The sequence below is a fragment of the Trachemys scripta genome, chromosome 2, assembly GCF_013100865.1.
Source record: "Trachemys scripta elegans isolate TJP31775 chromosome 2, CAS_Tse_1.0, whole genome shotgun sequence".
Taxonomy (NCBI): Eukaryota; Metazoa; Chordata; order Testudines; family Emydidae; genus Trachemys; species Trachemys scripta.
The window spans coordinates 60,174,112-60,193,705 of record NC_048299.1 but is presented as its reverse complement, the minus strand read 5'-3'; the positions used below and the strand labels follow the sequence as shown (position 1 = coordinate 60,193,705).

At 39.3% G+C, this 19,594-nt stretch overlaps 1 protein-coding gene and 2 long non-coding RNA genes across 4 annotated transcripts in view; 1 reads left to right on the top strand and 2 right to left on the bottom strand.

The window, feature by feature from the left end:
* The window catches only part of LOC117872325, a 193,242-nt gene extending 184,156 nt beyond the window's left edge, over positions 1-9,086 (bottom strand). The window contains exons 1-2 of the long non-coding RNA XR_004644460.1: positions 8,971-9,086; positions 5,398-5,430 (exon numbers count right to left, since the gene is read on the bottom strand). This is a non-coding gene — a long non-coding RNA (uncharacterized LOC117872325). The remainder of the gene's footprint in view (positions 1-5,397; positions 5,431-8,970) is intronic.
* Positions 9,087-9,188: 102 nt separating this feature from the next.
* LOC117872324 lies at positions 9,189-16,973 on the top strand. 2 transcript variants are annotated; one of them, XR_004644458.1, is made up of 4 exons: positions 9,189-9,588; positions 10,347-10,448; positions 13,908-14,022; positions 16,659-16,973. It is a non-coding gene; the product is annotated as an uncharacterized LOC117872324 (long non-coding RNA). The 2 variants fall into 2 exon arrangements; XR_004644459.1 differs by lacking the exon at positions 10,347-10,448 and having other exon boundaries at positions 9,206-9,588.
* The window catches only part of SNX10 (sorting nexin 10), a 55,410-nt gene continuing 47,043 nt past the window's right edge, over positions 11,228-19,594 (bottom strand). The window contains exons 6-7 of the mRNA XM_034760673.1: positions 13,850-14,065; positions 11,228-13,428 (exon numbers count right to left, since the gene is read on the bottom strand). Of these exons, the coding sequence (XP_034616564.1) occupies positions 13,347-13,428; positions 13,850-14,065 (298 nt within the window). The 3' untranslated portion in view covers positions 11,228-13,346. The remainder of the gene's footprint in view (positions 13,429-13,849; positions 14,066-19,594) is intronic.

Here is a 19,594-nt window from a genome sequence, read left to right as displayed (position 1 = left end):
GAAACATCATGGTCTCACATGCCAAAATATGCAGACAACACCCAGATCTTAAACATCGCTCCCATTAGGGATCCCAAAATTAGCATGTGGTTGAAGAATGGCTGGTGGAAGCTAAACCAAAGCAAAACAGACATGAGTATAATGCAACAGAGAAAGCATTCAGAGGACTGGCCGAAATGATAACAACTGAGGGTGTCGCTCCTCCAGTCATTCAGAGAATGAACAGTCTCTGGGTAATTCTAAACCAAAAAATCTTCCTCCTGCTAGCCAGAAGACTTAAACCGCATCTAAACAGACATGGACCAAGCCACTATGATCCACACATTTGTGACCTCCTGCCTGTTACTACAATGCACTGTAGCTGGGAATTAATCCAAAGTCTCTGAAGAAACTTCAGCTGATGCACAATATGACAACTACCCTGTTAAGTAACACAGGTCAATGCAAACAGCTCCTCAATGCTTTCTGCAAACTGGACCGATTTCCCAAAGAATTTCGGACTGAATTCCAAGTTCTGGTCTTGATCTTTATGGTTTCAATCCTGCAAATGCTGAACTCTCTGACCCTGATCCAGCAAAGCACTTAACCAAGTGAATCTTCAGAAGGAAATGTCAGACCCAGATCTTTCCCACCAGAACCAACCCCACCCAGGGAGATGGGAAACAAGGAGGGGAAGACTAATATGAAAATCATACTAAGCGAATGGATATTACTCAAGGGAAAGAAGAGAAAGAGCCTTTTACTACAGGCTCATGGAATAGAGGGAGAGAACAAGAGTTCAATTATTTACAAATTCTGGCCTTTATTAAATTTATTGTAATGCATTCAGAGGCCACTGTGATTAGATAGGGAGACAGACAGACATATGGTAAAGGATCTGAAGTCCTCAGATGCAGACCCTGACACCAATGGGCACAGCAGAGGGTGAGCGGGAGTAAAGGAGTCAATTGTGATTCCCTGAGTCTCAGGCTGTCTTCATGCCAAGTCCGGCATAGTTAAAGCTAATGAAAAGAAGCTGTATTGTTTTATGTGAAGAATACAAAATCAGGGCCAATCCTGTAAAATCCTACTCAAGTGTGTCTTAGTCATAGGCATAAGGACTCTTCTTGTCAGTCAAGGCTGCAAAAATGAGTCTTAAATATAGAACAAGAAAATATGTGTTTCTCTGTAATTGCTTGATAGCCACTGTGTTAGCAATGGAAGACTAAAATCTTACTCTGTAAGTGCATGTGATTTCTGGTAACATGCAAACACATACCTGTGAAATAAGAAACAGAATTTTGTTTTGTTTTTAAATACAAGCTGTTTGCATAATTCTTCCTGGCCAGAACCTGTACAAAAGGCATTAAGGGGAAAAGACCTGTTCAGAAAATAAAATATAGATCTCAACACATTTTCAATGTATTTGGTTAAATTGATTGTCATGTGCTATAAGTTTTATATCTCTACAATAAGAAGTTGTAAAATAGGATCAATTTTCAAGAACTAATTTTATTATGAGAAAATAATAATGGAGGGCCATATCATAGCATAATTTGAACAACAGAACTCCCACTTATGGGGAGTTCTGCTTGAAATTAACAATCCTATGTGGCCCAGATTTATTATAAAGTATATTTAAGAGCTGATTCTGCAACACTTACTCAATGAGTAGTCCTTACTTATGCTAGTAGTCCCAATAATTTTAATAGGGGCTACTAATGACTGCAGGATTGGCCCAAAATCAATCTCTTTCCTACAATTTCTAATCAACACCAATATTGCTTTCTCAGGCACCAATTCCAATGATAACACTTATTGATATTAACAAGACTACCACATTGCTACTAGCTTCCCTAAAAGGAAATTCTGTCAATGCTGCCCATTTAACCAATATACAAGTGTACACTAATTACCTCCCTCTTCTCTCCCCTTCTCTGACTCTGTAATCAGCAAGTTGAGTACGCTGCTTCTCCCTTCCCCAAAATAAATACAGAACTCTACTATGGGTGCTGTAGCCTGAAAAATACTTTGACCAATGTTATCAAATGTGACTAGTAATTTTGGATGCCGTGGTGTTGAGTGCCCAACCTGAAATGCACCAAAAGGGACCTGATTTTGAGTGGGTGGGTGCTCATTGCCCTCTGAAAATTAGGTGTTTTTGAGATGTCTTGAGTTGCGCATCCAAAAATTGAGCCCCAGAAATCATATTTTTAAAAGTATTCTGCATCCACAATTGTGGCCAGATTTTCAAAAGAGCTTGTTACCTAGCGTCTCCCACTGGGAATGGGAAGTCCTTTATAACACAGAAAGAAATAAGAAACAGACAATTGCTATTCCTTTCCAAGATCGTAACAGACTTTCTGTGCAACCATGGGTAAGTCACTTAACTGCTCTATGGCTCAGTTTTCCCATCTGTAAAACAATAGTACCTACCTCCTCAGGTGTTCTGAGACTTAATTAATTGTTAAGAAAGGACACTGAAGTGCCATCTTTTATATCAAGAAGTAGCAGCAATAATTGGGAAGCTTAACATGAATAGTGTGTCTAATGCATTTTCCAGCCCTATACTATGAAATTAGCCAACAAATTGTTATACATAAGGTACAGTATGGATGAAGCTGTTTCTTGATGCTTGGTGAAATCAATGGGGCAAAATTCCCATTGTCTTCCGTGGAGTTAGGATTTCACTCTGAGAGTGCTGGTGAAAGTACTCCATGCTGTGCTACTTTACTACCCATCTAAACGTAGACTAAATTCCCCAGGGAGAAGAAATGGGCCCCAAATACCACAAAAAAGCAAAATATAGTCCTGTGTCTACAAAAAACACTGAGGACTTATTTACACTGGGAATTCACAGGGTAGTTAGTGTGAAACAGCTAGAGTACGCATTAAAACTGCAATAGCTGTTCCACACTATCGCCCTGGAGGGACACTCTGATTCCACACTAGGGCTCCATCTACACTGCACACGACTGGCATAGTATGTAGGGTATGGAGTGCAATCCAGACTAGTGAGGGGTTGTGTCACCACCTGCCCGGTAACTCTTGGTGCATGAAATGCCCCACTACTGTGGCTCACAGCCTAGACACCAGCAGCTAGGGTGACCAGATGTCCTGATTTTATAGGGACAGTCCTAATTTTGGGGTCTTTTTCTTATATAGGCTCCTATTACCCCCCACCCCCTGTCCCGATTTTTCACATTTGCTGTCTGGTCACCCTACCAGCAGCCAACAGACAAACATGCAGGTCACACCCAAGTGTCTGCGTGCTGCACATCCCTGGATCAGCAACTCTGGCTCCAGCATCCTGTCTGTAGCACAACAGCCTCACCCTGGCCTCCACCAGCCTCAGTTACTACTTACAGAGTGACCTCAACACACTCCCAGTCCCAAGTTTTCCCCAAACTATGTGCTCTGCAAGTTCCCAGCCCTCTCCTGAACAATTCAGAGAAATAATAATAAGGTTCATTTGCTCCTTAAAGAGACAAAAGCACATTACAGCTTATTAACTTGACTGAGGTAAAAACACCTTTCCCTTCAAACAGCACTGAGTTGCTTTATAGTAAAAATAAAACAGATTTGTTAACAATAGGACATGGTTAAGTGATACCAAGTGAAAGAAATAAAAATAGAGATACACCTCTACCTCGATATAATGCTGTCCTCGGGAGCCAAAAAATCTTACCATGTTATAGGTGAAACCGTGTTATATTGAACTTGCTTTGATCCACCGGAGTGTGCAGCCCCGCCCCCCCGGAGCACTGCTTTACCGCATTATATCAGAATTCGTGTTATATTGGGTCGCATTATATCGAGGTAGTGGTGTAGTTACAAGCAAATAAAAGTGAAAATGCATTTCAAAATCTAAAACTTAATCTAGCACAGTACAGGCTTTGTTCAAGATGGTTCCTCTTGCCAGTCATTCTTCTTCCCAGCCATGGTGGACTTTCCTTCAATCAGGACCTTCCACTGAAGCACAAGGTGCTGGGTTTCCTTGTCTTCCTAGGTGAAAAATCTTTGCCCATGCAGGTTTCTCACCTATATTCAGTTCTCAGAGACTACATTCCCTCCTTGGTTGAAGGACTCATCTTTCTCAGCTTGCAAGAGCTCTGGCCCCTTGTGACTGTCCAGTGATGGATGCCAAAATGGCTTTCTGTCTCTGCTTAAATCTCTCAAAGTTCAGTGACTTTGTTTCAAGAGGCAGAATGACCTCATGCTGTTCTTCCCTTTCTGTGGGCTTCCCATTCCTTTGCTGATTTAATGTAAATGAAGCTTCCATTGTTGTTGTCACACCTTACTTAATTTCATTGGTGACAGATAGTTTGCTGTGATGGTCCCTCCTGTCTGGAGGGACATGTTTTTCCCTTTGTTTAGTCACAGATTATAAAGCATAATGGAAAAAAGTATCCATAATTCTTTATGTAGTATTAATACATACAATTAACAATGATATTAATCTCCAGTGGGTCATAGGCTTTCAGAAAAAACTTCACTCGTTAAACTTTTATCGTACAATAATATTGTACATAATCAGTTGAGTCAGCTGCTTGTCACGTGAGGTTCAGACCCCTCTCTTGATAGCTCAGATAAAATTTCTCTCTACTGCTGGTGTGTAGACGCCTCACCAAGCTGTCTCCTTCCCCTCTTGTTAGCTTTGTTTACCTTATATGTAAATTGATCTTCACTGTGTCTGCCTGAAGACCAGACTGGTCAGAGAAGCAAACACTTTCCTTTGTCTAGAGTAGACAACTCCCCCTGACGTGCCTGGTTTAAACACACTTTAGTCATAATTTCAGCATATGTCCATAACTCTTAATACACACCACAACATACATCACACAAGAATATTAATCAGTGAGTTATTAGATTTCCAATGACATATTACATTATCCCTTTTAGATACCGTTTATAACCATAATGAGTTGAGGTACACTGAATTGGTTAGGCCAGCTGAAATTCATTACCTGATACCAATGAGATCCTTGTCCTCTGGACAAAGTTTTTGCCTTGCATTGTATGTTAATCATCTCAGAACAAAATAAAAATCTGATCTTAAAGTTTCTTAGATACTTGATGTTTGTTTTTTTAACCAACATATATCTTGCAAAAACCTTCACTCTTACTAATAACAACCACTAACTTTCATTTTGCAAGCATACAAAATACCAGATAATATTAAGTAAAGAATGTAAATGACTCATACTTTGAATTTGTTCACCTGAAAGAATCAAAGAGGATGAAAATACTTAAAAATACAGGACCTACAAATAAACAAAACCTTAAACATGCTTTGGTTTGTTGTTTTTAAATAATGTGAAGCTTCACCATATGCCAGCACATTTAATTTAACAAGGAAATTAGTTACGCTTGATCAACGCTTAATGAGAGTAAAAATTTGGTAAAATGTATACTTACAGTGTAAACTGAACTGTTTGCTGTTCTTGATCCCTAAGAAAAGCAAGTACAGAATCAGTGAAGCGACTGTTAGGACAGATTAATGTAAATCTGTAAAAGATAAATGTTGTCTTACCTGTGGATAAATAAGGTCTCCATGGCATATGATAAGATTAATTTATCGGGAAGCAATAAAAAGATGCACTTTAAAGGGGTATGATCAACTTGCAATCTGGTCTTTTTTAAATAAAATGAGTTAAACCTATTATCAGTATTATTATCTGACATTTATATGGGCAGTCTAAAGGCCATCATTGTGCTAGGCACTATCCAAATGCATAATTAATCATAGATCTGCTTAAAGAGCACAAATCTGACTGTATTTTTGGTACCACATTTGCCCCCTGCCAAATGTTGTGGTTTCACCACCATATTTGCCTATTTTTAATGCTGTTCTCTCTCTTTGCTATTGTGCAGAAGACCCACACAAATAAAAGAGAGATCTGGTGCAGTCACAATGCCAGGGAACCACTGAAAGTGACTAGATACAACTTGTTGTCAAATGCACAAAGTAGAGAAACCAGAAAAAAGGGAGAAATGTCTAAGACTGTTTCCTTCCAGATATAAGCTGGAGTCTGGATACCTTATTATTACATTAGTGCCCAGAGACCCCAATGGAGATTGGGGCCTCTTTATGCTAGACACTGTACAAAGACATAGTCAGAGACAGTCCCTAAATAGGGAAAACAGACAAAGGATGGGAAAGGCAGTATTATTATCCTCTGTTTTAAAATTGGAAACTGAGGCACAGAAGAATTAAAAGCTTTGCTAAGGTCACACCAGTAGTCTGTGGACAAGCCAGAAATTTAACCTAGATCTCTTGATCCAATCCCTTAACCATAAAACCACCTTTCCACACTGCTGAAGAGATGACTCATAAATTCTGCACAGAAGGACTAAGGCACATATTAAAGTGCAGGGACCTCAACAGATTCATTATTTTTGCACAAGACTGTGTGTAAGCCCACTGTCTGAGACAGTAAGTGTGCTCCAGAGAAGGCCAGCCTCCATTATGAGTTGCCCTGGTGTGCTCACTTACAACTAAAGCATTGCACCAACTCTCTTTTGGCCTAAACCTAGAATCTCCTGGCTTCTGCAGGAGATTCTGCTTTTGACTCTCAGGCTCCGTGCTACAGGCAGAAAATGTTTTGCAGAAACGCCCGCCTCCTCACATTTAAACCTTAAACTTCCCCCAGAACATCTTCAGCCTGTGGCCTTGTCCTCTCCCTTTAGCTCCAGGTAGCTGCACTCTCATTATGATTGGTATTAAGGTTTTCATTCAGCTGCAAATGCTTGGGACTTATATAAATATTAGCAGAGTGAGCAAAAGGGCCACTCTTCCCTATACCACCAGGGTAATATCTCCCCCCCTCCCCCCGACACACACACACACACACACACACACACACATATACACCACACACTTTTTTTGTCTCCCCTATCACCCATTATCCCTTTAATGCAGAGCAGGGCTGCTGATTACAAAAGAGGCATTTTGACTCCAGCAATAGGTCTTCTTCACTAATCCTCACTGTCATGGAAATTCCAGCTGCTGCAAGAATAAGAGGTTCAATCCATATTTGCCAGCTCTAATATGAAATCTGTCAGGGCCCAAATTAATGAGTTCCAAATTCCTTACATCACGATAACAGGTTAAGACTGGTCAATTAATTACATAAATCCTTCCCGATTCATTGTGCATTTGCAGGCGAGATTGTGTCTTACATTACTCCATGACACAGGGCCTTTTGGCTCTTGTTGTTCCGCAGAAAGGCCCCCATTTAAAGGCAGCCTGCCTGCCACAGCGAAGTGTTAAATGTCACGCATTAGATTTGCACTTTTCTGTAATTGCTTTAGTTAAAAAAAATAAATTAATTAAAGGCTTAGAGCTGCTGTGTGTGGGAGGGGCAGGGGAGGAATTAAGGAGTGGGCCCCTCAGAAACCCATTATCTCGCCTCACACACAATCTGACACCCCAGCAATAACTGCCATTGCACATGGGGAAGGTGGATCTATATGTATTTTATAGCAATGGATCCTTTTCCTTGGCTAAAGAGATGCCTAGGTCTGGGAACTGGCTGGTGTGTGTGTGTGTCTCTCTCTCTCTCTCTCTGGTACATACTCTGTAATCTCCACCTCTTGGGCGAGCCCCATACAAACCAGAAGGGCCCTGTCACCCACCACAGAGATTTAGTGCATTGTTAAGAGGGGCTGGGGAGCAGATTGCTGGAGTGGAATGTCCTAGGGAGGGGAAGGTGGCGGCGGCTCAGTTTTGGGCTCTGCTCTCAGCTCGTTCAATCTACCCGTGCGGGCTCTCTGCCTGGCAGCGCCTCCTTCCGGCCGCTAGGTGCATTACACACAGAAGTACCAAGAGATCTCTAGGCCCAATAGGGTCAGGCAAACTTAGCGCTGGGAAGCAGTGCCTGCCTCATGTCCAGGCAGGATAGTCTCCCCATCTTGCACAGAGGCGATGCTCTCTTCCTAGCTGAGTCTCAGGCGCACTCTCATTGCAGGCACTAGGTTTTCTAATCTAATATAAAGGAAGGAGTGACCAAATTGCATTGGCTTGGCATGTGAGCAATGCACAGCGGTTATTCTGCTATTATTTTACTTTAAAATAATGATAAAATAAATAAAACCACCTCACAAAGCATCAGTTCCTTCCAGTCCCGGGGGAAAGAATTCCTGGGGCACAAGTGTCGCTGCAACTAGATAAAGCCATAAAGATTTGATGGAAGGTGCGGATATTGAGGGCAGCAAACAGGAAAGTGTTGGCCATGCTCTAGTAAATTGCATTGATTGGGATTTGAAATGTAACTGCAGAGAGGAGCGGTCTACCCCAAATCGAAGGGACCGGTCCGGCACACTCCTCTGGGATCACACGCACTCCGAGCTGCCGCTCCTGGGCCCCCCCTTTTTGCTGTGTGTGTGTACACACACACACACCACACACACACACACACACACACGTTTCCTCTGGCTCGGAGCCCGCCCAGAGGAGCCCAGCCGCCTGGGCTTTTGCATAACAAAGAATTCCATCAGCCCAGTGACTGGCAATAGAGGCAGTCTCCCTCCTGCTCCTGCAGCATCCCATTATCACAGCCTGGCTCACACGCACGCACCCCCCTCCCAGCCTTTTGTTTTACATTCATGTGAAAGGGGGGGGGGAGGATACATTTAAAAATAAATCAGCAGCGCCCTGAAAATGTCCGATCCCTGCAGAGCCCCCCAGGCACCCCCCGCCAAACTCTGCTTTCTTAGGGGTTGAGGGGGATGCTGCTGGATTCCGCCCCCCCACTCCTCCTCCTCCTCCTCCTCCAGCATCTCCTGGTGCTTTTGTATTTTTAACGTGGGGGCGGACGGGCGTCTGTCTAGACCCAGATCTCATGCATGAGACTTTGGGGTTCTGGCTCTTGGGGCTGAGAAGCTGCAAATTGCTGCGTGTCCCTCCCCTCCCCTTTCCACCCCTCCCCCGCTGTTGCTATGGGATGCGGTTGCTACGAGTTACCGGATCAAGGCCGGCTACTTCTTTACCTGACAAACAGCCCCCGGCAGAGCCTGGGCGCATGGAGGCGCCTGGAACACACTCACGGGCGGGGGAGGGAGGGAGGGAGCTGCCGCGAGAGCCCCCTGCACACACAGTCAGTCTGTGCTTGCAGCTGCAGGAAAAACTACAGCAAGTGGGGTGGGAGGGAAGAGAGGATGAAGGCCCTGAGGTAAGAAACTAGCAAAACAACTGAAAGTGGTGCCAATGCTGCCTCCAGGAGTAAAGGCAGGAGGCGATGGGGGGGCTGCTGATGACTAGGCACTTGTTGGAGTAACTGTTTGCCTCTTAGCGTGGAGCCAGATGGCTAGTGAGGGGAATTTATAAAGTTAGGAATTCATGGCAGGAAAAGGTAGTTTGAAAGCTTCACGGTGGCCTTGGGAGAGAGCACAGGCAATGAGAGGAAAGAAACAGGCACTGGAAGAGTTTGTGCTGCTAGATCAATTGGTGGCAAATGTCAAAAACTGTGTTCCTAACAGTGAGGAAAAGTTTTACAGTTACAGTACCAGTTAGTGAAAGGTTTGCCATGTAGCATTCTACAGGCAAGGGGAACTGGTTACGAAGATATAGCTACAAAGAGATAGCAAAGTTTTGGAAAGTATATTTAGGTTGGTAAAGTTTCTGATTTGCAGGTTTATACATATGATTTCCAGTAAATATGCACAGCTTTGCCTTAGTATTTGCAGTGATTTCCTCATGGAACTGGAACAGTTTTGTATTTGCCAAACTGTAGATGATGATTTTAAGTAGTATATATTGTAATTGCAAACTTAGATTTTAGAGATATCATATCAACGAGGTATTGTTATTTAACTTTCCACAAGCAATCCTACAATAAAATTTCAAAGCTGCAAGCCATATAATATAATATTGCATAATTGCTCATGGAAAGTTGATAGGATAGGAATACTTAGAAATATATACATATATGTTATGAGTATCTCACAATTCAAGAACTCTAAATGTTCCAAACCAAAAGGAGTATTTTTGGTTCCTGTTATAAAAGAATTAAATTATCTTCTAAATATGGTTTATTCAAATAGGCAAAAAAGCAATTTAACCTGCAATGGAATATTTTTAATTTTAAGAGGGAAAGTCTATTTTTCTTTAAGTATTGAAGGCCTTTCATGAGAAGAATCAGTCTTGACACTGGAAGTACTGAATTACATTTTTGTGTTTAAAAGAAAGAATGCAGCATTGTAAAAGTAGTTTAACAACAACAAAAACCCCAACCTTTTTGGGATAAACATTGATCATCATTATTGATTCTACTATTGTTGTTATAACTACTTAGAAACATAAGGTTTTATTTTACCCATTCCTTGAAAGGGCTGCTAACTTTACATGCTTCTTGTATTACAAACAGATAATGTCACAAATACAATTGGATAGTTTTTCAGAACTATATTAAAAAGTATTTTCAACACAAAATGATTTCAAGAACAAAAATGCACAGAATTTGGAAAAGGTGGGCACAGAATTTAGAAATGTGTGTTGAGAAAATAAGACTGTCAAGTTTCTTACTCAATGTTTATAAAAAATAAGCTGTGTTATTGAATGAATTATTTTCTTTTAAAAGAGGGTTTTTGTTACCTTGTTTATAGAAATGTTTCAGTTGCATTACGAGTAACAGGTTGTTGGAATGCTGATTTAGAACATCCTTAAGTTAAATATGCATTACAATTCAAAAATATAAATGACTGGGGGTATCTATGTTTGTTTAACAACATATAGCACACACAAAAATATTTGAGAAACAGGAAACCGTGTAGAGTACTAAAAGTCATGAAAAAATAAATTAGGAAATGGATTTTAAAAATAAATCTCATTTACAAGTTAAAACATAGATCAATTTATTTTTATCTTATTTAATTACTTAATGTTCTGTTTCTACTAAGCTTTCTGATAAAAGTATAAGTGTAGCAAAGCAGGAACAATTAAAGTGATAAGATTTTGGATGCAGGAGTGGCGCATTAAAAATCCTGACTGTTTGAAAAACTAGACAGAAGTGTCACTTATAGTCAAAAACAACAACAAAAACCAAGAATCAAATTCCCAACAAGATGAGTTTCTTGTAGAAAAACAATATTTGATGTAGTGCTAAAATCACAACACACTAATCAAAAATTTTAAGAAGTTTTATATTTAAATTTCACAAAATAAGAAACATATCCTAAACATTTACAATTGTTTTTTCTTGGTAAATAAACCCTAGAACAGAATATTCTTCATCATCATTTAACAGAGAACTCAAAACAGTAACATTTTAAATAAATTTCCATGCAGGATAGGAAGAAGGTAATGGAACAGATTTTAGAGCACAGATATAACTTGTGAAGAGTGTGATAAAGTTCATAATACAATTATTATGAATCCCAAATATTTATCACTGAAACAGTCTGCTTTGCAAAAATCTCCTTAATACACAAAAGACAAGATCCCTGAATTATAACAAGTAGTCACAAAGGTTCTCCAACTCTTCCATTTAAACAGACAGTCAGGATATGTGTTAGCAGGCCACAAAGTGTAAAGTGCATTCAATGATCTAGCTCAACATTAAACAACACAAAAAAAACCCAATAGTATGGTAAACAAAATGATAATTAATTTCCTTCTCTAAAAAATTATTCTAGTTCTCAGTTTTTGTTCATTTCAAGATTTCTTCGCTGATGTTATGGGCAGCTTTGCGCTAAATTAATAAGTCTATCAATGAGGCAACATCTTCCAAAAAAAAAAAAAAAAAAAAAAAAAGTTTGCACTTTGCAATAGAAGCTATCTTGCCATGATAACTTGTTGCTTTAATTAATGTTAGTGCTGTTATATCAAAATATTTTGTTGACCCTTCTACACACAAGCAGAGATGGTGACTAGATATATTTGTGCAATTCAACAAAACTGAGCAAAAGTAACAGATGATATTTATCTTATGAAAGTGCTACCATGATGAGAAAACTGGTTCAGAGTAATTACCTAAAAGATGAGATGTTATCCTCAAGCTCTTAAGAGACACCTTTCTAAAACTAAACAGGTTCCCAGCTGGATGCTTTAAAAACATATCCACACTAACTTTTATTAGCTGGCCAATTAATTATATATTGTTTCTGTGTAATTCACAGGTTAAAAGATACTAACTACTATATCTTTGTCAGAGACAAAATCCATACTGGACCTGAACTTGCAGCACTGAAATCCAGAGGAGTTTTGCCATTATTTCAATGGGAACAGGATCAGACCCACTGCCTTGTCTTTAATAGCAGTTAAATGTCAAATATAAATAAACATTGAAACATTTTCTATTGACAGGCTCTGGGACAAGTTAACTCATAGTTGCTGCTATAAAGAGCAAAAGTAGATTGTAACAAATGTTTGTGGTTAAAAAGTTGTGTTCAAGCCTGCCATTTGTGAAAAAGTCAGTATTTCAATGTGTTTACTACAGTAAAAGTGAAATTAAAAACTCCAGTTATTTCAGTTTGTACCCAACAGCTTAGAATTCTATACTCGAACAACGTGTTATATCTATGAGACTATCATCCTTTCAGAAAGACAGTTTCACTTCATTTAAAATGTTAACCTAGAACACTTAGCTAACATTTTCAAACATAGGTCCCTAAAGTTAGATACCTAGAGTGAAATGTTGGCCCTGTCGAAGTCAGTGCAAAATGCCCATTGACTTCAGTAGGGCCAGATTTTAAACATGATTTTCACAGGGAGGGAGCAACCATAATTCCCACTACCTTCCATGAGAGCTGAAGGTTTTCAGCACCCCTTGAAATCATGTCACATTTATGTGCCTAACTTTAGGCATCTATGTTTGAAAATGTTGGCCACTGGCTCTTGTGCATGATCAGAGCAAGTTTTCCCATAAACATTGGAGAAAGGCTGAGGAAAGATAGTCTATATCTCCAATTGTCAGCAACAAATAGTACAGATTCTGTTTTCCTTAAGTCACCATGCTATTTTTAAAAGTTAATACCCTCTGGTCTATATAACTTCATTACCAATGTCACACAACTGGTTAGAGTGAAACTTCTCTGGTATAAAGTACACAAAATTGCTTTGAGTATATTTTCATTTGATACATCACTTTTAAACTAATGTAAAATACCTTTATTTTTTAAGATCTAAAATACATAGTCACCCAGGGAAATATTTTATCAGCCATACTTGGCAATAGAGCACCACTAGCCCAATATTTGTCAAGATTTTAATGGCTGCATAAACCTAAATGTAATAGGCAACATGTAAAAATAAATCAGTGCAATTTAATAAAAGCAAAAAACAAAGAAACAGTTTCAAAGCTATGGTCTGAAAATTGAGAGAGAAAATTATTTTGCGAGTCTTAGGATGGCAATATACAAGTGATTTTTCAGGATTCTTCAGAGACTGTGCTTGCTTTACATCCATGTGAAATGCTGTCATCACTACTGTGTCCAAGCCCGGAGGATGAACTACAGAGAAGGGGAGAAAAAAAATAAAGAAAGGAAATTGGTTTTCACAACACACTCAAAGCCTGAGTAACAGAGGAGAACTTTAATTATCTCCAGTCACAAAGAGAGACAGGAAATTTGGACTTTTAATTAGCCATTTGGAGTGCAGTTGGATATTTTTTTTAGCAAGATAATTTAAACGCGAATAATTCAAGTCTGACTAAATGAAATTCACATAATCAGAATGCAGATAATTGAATTTCTACTGCATTCATTAATTCAGTGTGGAGGTGTGTGTGAAGACTTCTATGATGAGCTGTCACAGCTCAATAAAATCTCAGTCAATTAATTTTTTCATTATCTTAGTATTACATCAACAAAAAAGTGAAGTCTGTGTGTGTGTGTGTGTATATATATATCGGAATGTAAAGAAGAAAGTAACCTCTCTGAATCAGAATCTGCCTCATTTTTTTCTCTTTTTCTCTCTTCATCTTCAATAGGAAAACGTCGTTTCAAAGAGGCAAACTTATGAATCGCATCAGCAACGGAATATTTTGTCTGTCCAGATACACAAGCCTCAATATCTTCTGGACTTAGCTGAGTCTGTAAGAAGAGGTGAAGTCTACTGTCCGAAAGCAATAATGCATTTTGTAGGATCCTTTTAAAAAAAAAAAAAAAAAAAAAAAGAAAAACACACATAGTTACTAGAACAATTTCTCAGAGGTGTCCGGCTTTTAAATGAATCCCAAATTAGCTTCAGAATGCACTGCATATAATAAAATGATTAGGTATGTGTTACCTTTTTATTACATTATCAGGAATGTTGGGTGAGTAAAAACATGAAGCTAATAGTTAAGAACATCTGTTATAAGAATAACTTCAAGGGCGTTTCTTCCATTTAACCATCTGTTATTACCATGTGGATCAATTAATGATTGTAAGGGGGGCAAAGGCACATGCACTTATGGAAATTTGGTTTACATTCAAGAATTGTCTATATTTAAAAATACTAAACCACTTTAAACATTTCAACTGCCTGATTTCTCTTGGGGGAGTGGAAGAAGATAAAGGAGTTTAGAAGCATGAAAAGTCAGGACTTTGACATATCTGTGAAATAGAATGTGTGTGCACACCAACAAAAACTAGAAGTACATATTTACACTTTTACAAATTTGTATACATTTAAGGGATAGTAAAAATGCCATCGATGTACATTGATTTAAATGTTTGTAAAATGCTTTCAGTAAGTTCTGACAATACTCTTCATTTTAGCTGTTTTTTGAAAAAGTCTATCTTCAACTGCAGTTTATATTTGTGAAAATAAGCCTTCAAATGCATTTAGCATAACCTTTTTAATCATGTGAACTGTGTAATCCAAGTACAATGCATTCAAAAAAATTGGAAAGTTAGAGTTACTCTTCAAGGACTGAAATCTGAGCATTAGCATTGCTACTCTGAAAATGCAATGCTCCTGCAATATTTGAATAAGGAACGAATTGCACAATAGGTCTATTCTAATATGATCAGCAGCAGACAATAAGGGCCCATTCCTACAAAATGCTGATGTGCATGTGTAACTTTACTCATGGGAGTAGTCTTTTTGAGCTCAGTGGGAATACTCAGCATTTGCAAAATAAGGGTCTATGACACTAACAACTAACATTGCGGGTAAATTTACTACAATATATTTAAGCAAGCCAGAACCGTTGAGAATTTATGTTTGCCTATTTACAAATATTTAGGTTAGCTTTTAGTTATCAATATCTTTTCCATTTATTTGACAACATTACTGAATATAATCAGATACAAGACAACAACATAAGAACTGGTGAAAGTAAAATAAATAAATAAAATTCAACTGTATTATAAATACCCAAATTAACATGAAGTGTACAACATACTGGTTCTTCCAATCTTAACCACGTGTTTGGACTGTAATATTTTAAATATAAATGAACTCTGAAAACTGTTCTCTGTTGTGACCAATATACTGGTAATATTTAATTAATGTAATATACTTAAGGATTTCTGTCTTTAGGTTAAAGGACAGCAAAATGAAAATAGACCTATATATAACTTGAAATTGATAAGTTTGCAGTAATTAAAAATATTTGCAGTGGCCCATAATGATCTACCATATTCCATGTGAAATTATCAGAGAGTGGGGCTGTAACAGGGATCACTTTTTGCTACTGTTCAAGATAAGGACATTTTTAAACATTGATAAAACCCAGCTTTTACTCTGATAAACCCACACATAGTTTTCTTAAAAATAGACATCACAAATATAGGCTCTCTTAAAATCCATGCCTACAAAGTATTAATGCACAGTACATTTAAAAACAACTTCTCAGTAACCCAAAAGAAACCACCTAATAGTGTACAAAAATGAATCAAGCCACAGAACCTACAAATCCACACACCTCCCTCCTCAACAGCAATAGCTTCATGAATACAGTTTGAAAAGCCATCATTCATTGGCCACTCTTGGTCAATGTGAAATCCCAAACAAGCAATGACACAAACATCATGAAACAAAAAGGGGGAAAAAACCCAATCATACCGCACAATAAATACAGATTTATAGTGTAAGCACTGGATGAGCAAACTCATTCCTTTTGTTTGTTTTCTTAAAGTGAATCTTACTAGAATTTATGTTCCAGATTTAAAAAACAGGTAACAGTGAGGGGATTCACATTTTTGCAATACTAATATCTGCATTTCTAATTCAGAGTAATATAGTAAAAAGCCGGCCCATTAAATTCAACATGCATAAGCTTTAGTTTCCCTAAAGATTTTCCTATATTATATCTTCAGTAGCTTCCTGCCACCCAGGCTAAAGCGCAAGTAACTAACTGTTCATGAGATTACGCTATACTTGCAGCTTTGTTGCTGTTTGAAATGTATTTTATTTTCTTTATAAAATAATGGGTAATCTTTAAAATTGATTTTAGATGGTTTGAGGCTTTACACCACAGAAGTAATGAGCACTAATGTCAACGATATTGGACACAAATTCATTTTAGCTTTATTTCATGTCCACAGCAATTCTACTAAGCCTTGAACTGCTGAAGCACTATTATTAACTTGCTGGTAACCTAACATATGGGAACAGCAAACAAAAGTGATAAGAGTACAGGTTGATCAGAACCTCAAGGCTACTGTCCTTTTTCTGCGGCTATAATTCAATTTCCAATTTTACTTTACATTGGACTCATTATTTCACAGTTATTTTCTCTTCTGCTTAATAGTGCCATCTGGAGGTTAAATGCGTGAAGAAACAAAGAAAGGAAGAATTAGAGAAAGATGTTCATTGAACCAATCACACACAGTCCATCTAGAAGGGAAAACATTTAGAGTTCTTTACTAACCACTGTAAGTCAACATGAGCAGTCATAGAAGCACTCTTCACCTAGGTATGCCCTTGGAACGCCTGCTCTACTCTTTAATTGAGAAATGACAACTTTTGCTTTCTTCCTTCTGCACCAGCCGCTTATATTGCTTGAAGGATGTAATTAAAAAGCCATCAAAATGAAAAATAAAGTGTCTGCACTATTCAGATCTAACTTTTAGTTTATGTTCAAAATATTCATACCTCCAAAACAAGGACATGCATGGTCTGTCGCCCGTTGTGATAGTATTGTGGATTATTATTATTATTATTACAGTAGCACTCAGGGGCTTCAACTAGGTCGGGGCCCCATTGTGCTAGGTGCTGTACAAGCACATAAAAGGTGACAGTCTCTGCCCCAAAAAGCTTGCAGTCTAAACAACAAGACATGACATGTAGCTGAGACAAACAACTGGGCAGGAAGAAGTGGAGGAGGCAGGGGAAGGTAACATACAATTAGGATGTTTTAGCACTGACTAACCATCTGTGTAATTTTTAGCCAACCAGCAATTATCACAATGTTCGATGAACATCAGCCAGTTCATTACGGCAAATACCAACACAGGAACAGATTCTGAGCCCAGCTGCTCTGGTGTAAATCTACAGTAAATGAGATCAAAATCTGGCCCACACAGTTAATTTATAAAAAGTCACAGCTCACACTGATAATTCTAGTATCACCTGAAAAAACTGACTGGGCAGATTTAAAGGAAAGTCAAACTTTTCCTATACCTACCTAGGATAGAAATTAATGCCCTAATCCTGCAAACCTTTCCCCACTGAGTAGTCATTACTCTCACATAAGAACTCCCTTACATGAGTAAGGGTTTGCAGAACCAGTCCCTACGTTTGAATTTGAGATAAAAATCTTTCTTATTTGTTGTCAGGAGAATCGTCGTTTGTAAGCATCCTTGGTAAAAATGTATCATATCTCGACCTTCACAGAAAGAGGGCATAAAATACGGAGTCTTGCAACCCGACCCAAACCAATGGGACCTAACTATAGGTGCTGGGTTCAGGTCAATTTGGAGATGAAAATGAGTTGACATGCTTAGACTGGGGGCAGGCGCAGGGTCAAAGGCAGTCATAGGGATGGCACGACAGGGTGATGGTAAACAGTCTTTTGTGGGTCAGTGACTGGTGGAGGTGCTGCCACCAGGAGAGGCGGTGCTGTATTCGCATCAGCTGTTTCCTGCCTTAAGACACACACATGCACACACAGTGTGGTTCAGGTGTGAACAGAGAGAGAAACAACATGACCAGCTGGGACCCCACACCAGGCACTGCCTGCCCTGCACCTCACTCCTCCTGCCCAGCATGGAGGCTTTCATGGGGCTCTGCAAACGGGTACTCACCCTGCACCACCCCTGGGCCCATGCCCCCACCCACTCTGCAGTAGGGCCAGGCAGGAGGTGGCAGTGGAGGAGAGAAGGGGAGCTGTCCCATGTCTGTCCTGCCGTGTGGCTGCCCTGGCTGGAAGTTTGAGGGACTGAGGCTCCACTGAGGTATGGGCAACTCTGGGCTTCTTGGGGCAGCTGCAGGGGAGGGAAGGGATGTGGGTTTGTGAATGGCAGAAACACCTGGGTCTGTTTGCAGCATCCTAGACATGCTGTTATGCTAGCTCCGGTTCCTGCTGCTCCATCCCTGACCTTGCAACCTGACGTGGCCTGACTATAAGGGTCAGTTGTGAAAATGTTGACAAAAAGTTGACACTCTCAGCTTCAGGGTGGATTCAGATCAGCTGTGGTCTAGTTGGGTTCAGATTGGCCTTTAAAATTAGACCCGAGAAGACCTCTAATAAACTTCCAATTGATACGCAAAAGAAAGCGCATGGCTTTTGAGGAGATGCTGTATGCTACATGAGGGATGTTCCCTCTCCCAAGCTAAAGAGAGAACATTTACAAAAGGCAAAACATGTGTTGTGTCTTATTTGGATAAAGGCCAAAATCTGGTTTTCTTCAATGTGATTTTATTAGGTATATTATACACTGTTCTGCTGGAGGAGAACAACATATGGCTGAACAGTACAACTTAATCCTAACTAAAGATTTCCTGTATCTACTGTAACCTAATACAATGACTGATGCACACTTGAATGTGTGTGGAAGGTTAACACTCTGATTTCGTTTTCAGCAAATTTACTCTGCCCATTTACATCAGATCACGAGAGGGTGAAAAAATAAAACCTACCAAAAACAACTGATCACAGCCTGTGTTCTGGTGCCCTCTATTGAGCACCCACAGAGATTCAGACAGGGAGAATGCGGAGGGGGCACAGTCATTAAAGCTCTATTTCCTCCTTTGAAAAATATCCTATATTTCCTCATACTTTTTATCAATACCGTTTCCTCTTTTCTAATAGGCCAGTGTGAAAGGTAGCAGGTGCTAGCTGGGAATATGAAAGAGAATTTAACTAAATAGAGAAGCTAGGAGGGGCTGCCAGATCCCATACTCACTTCAGCACAACTCATCAAATTTGAAATATTTGGAGCATTCTATTCAGAATAATGCCAATAGAAAGTTGGGGCCCGATTCTGCATCCCTTATTAGCGTGAGTAAACCTTACATGTAGTCAATGGCCCTGGTTCACTATTGCCTTGTGTAGTCATTTGACCAGTGCAAAGTGAGAGTAAAGTACAACCAGATCAGAATGGTAGTGTTTAATACCCACTTTGCAGTGATGCAAATGACTACACAAGGTACAGGGCAAAAATGAACCAGGCCCAATGGGACTACACACAATATTTACGCATGCAAGGTAGGGAGGCAGGATTAGGAACTGGTTTGGTGAATCAG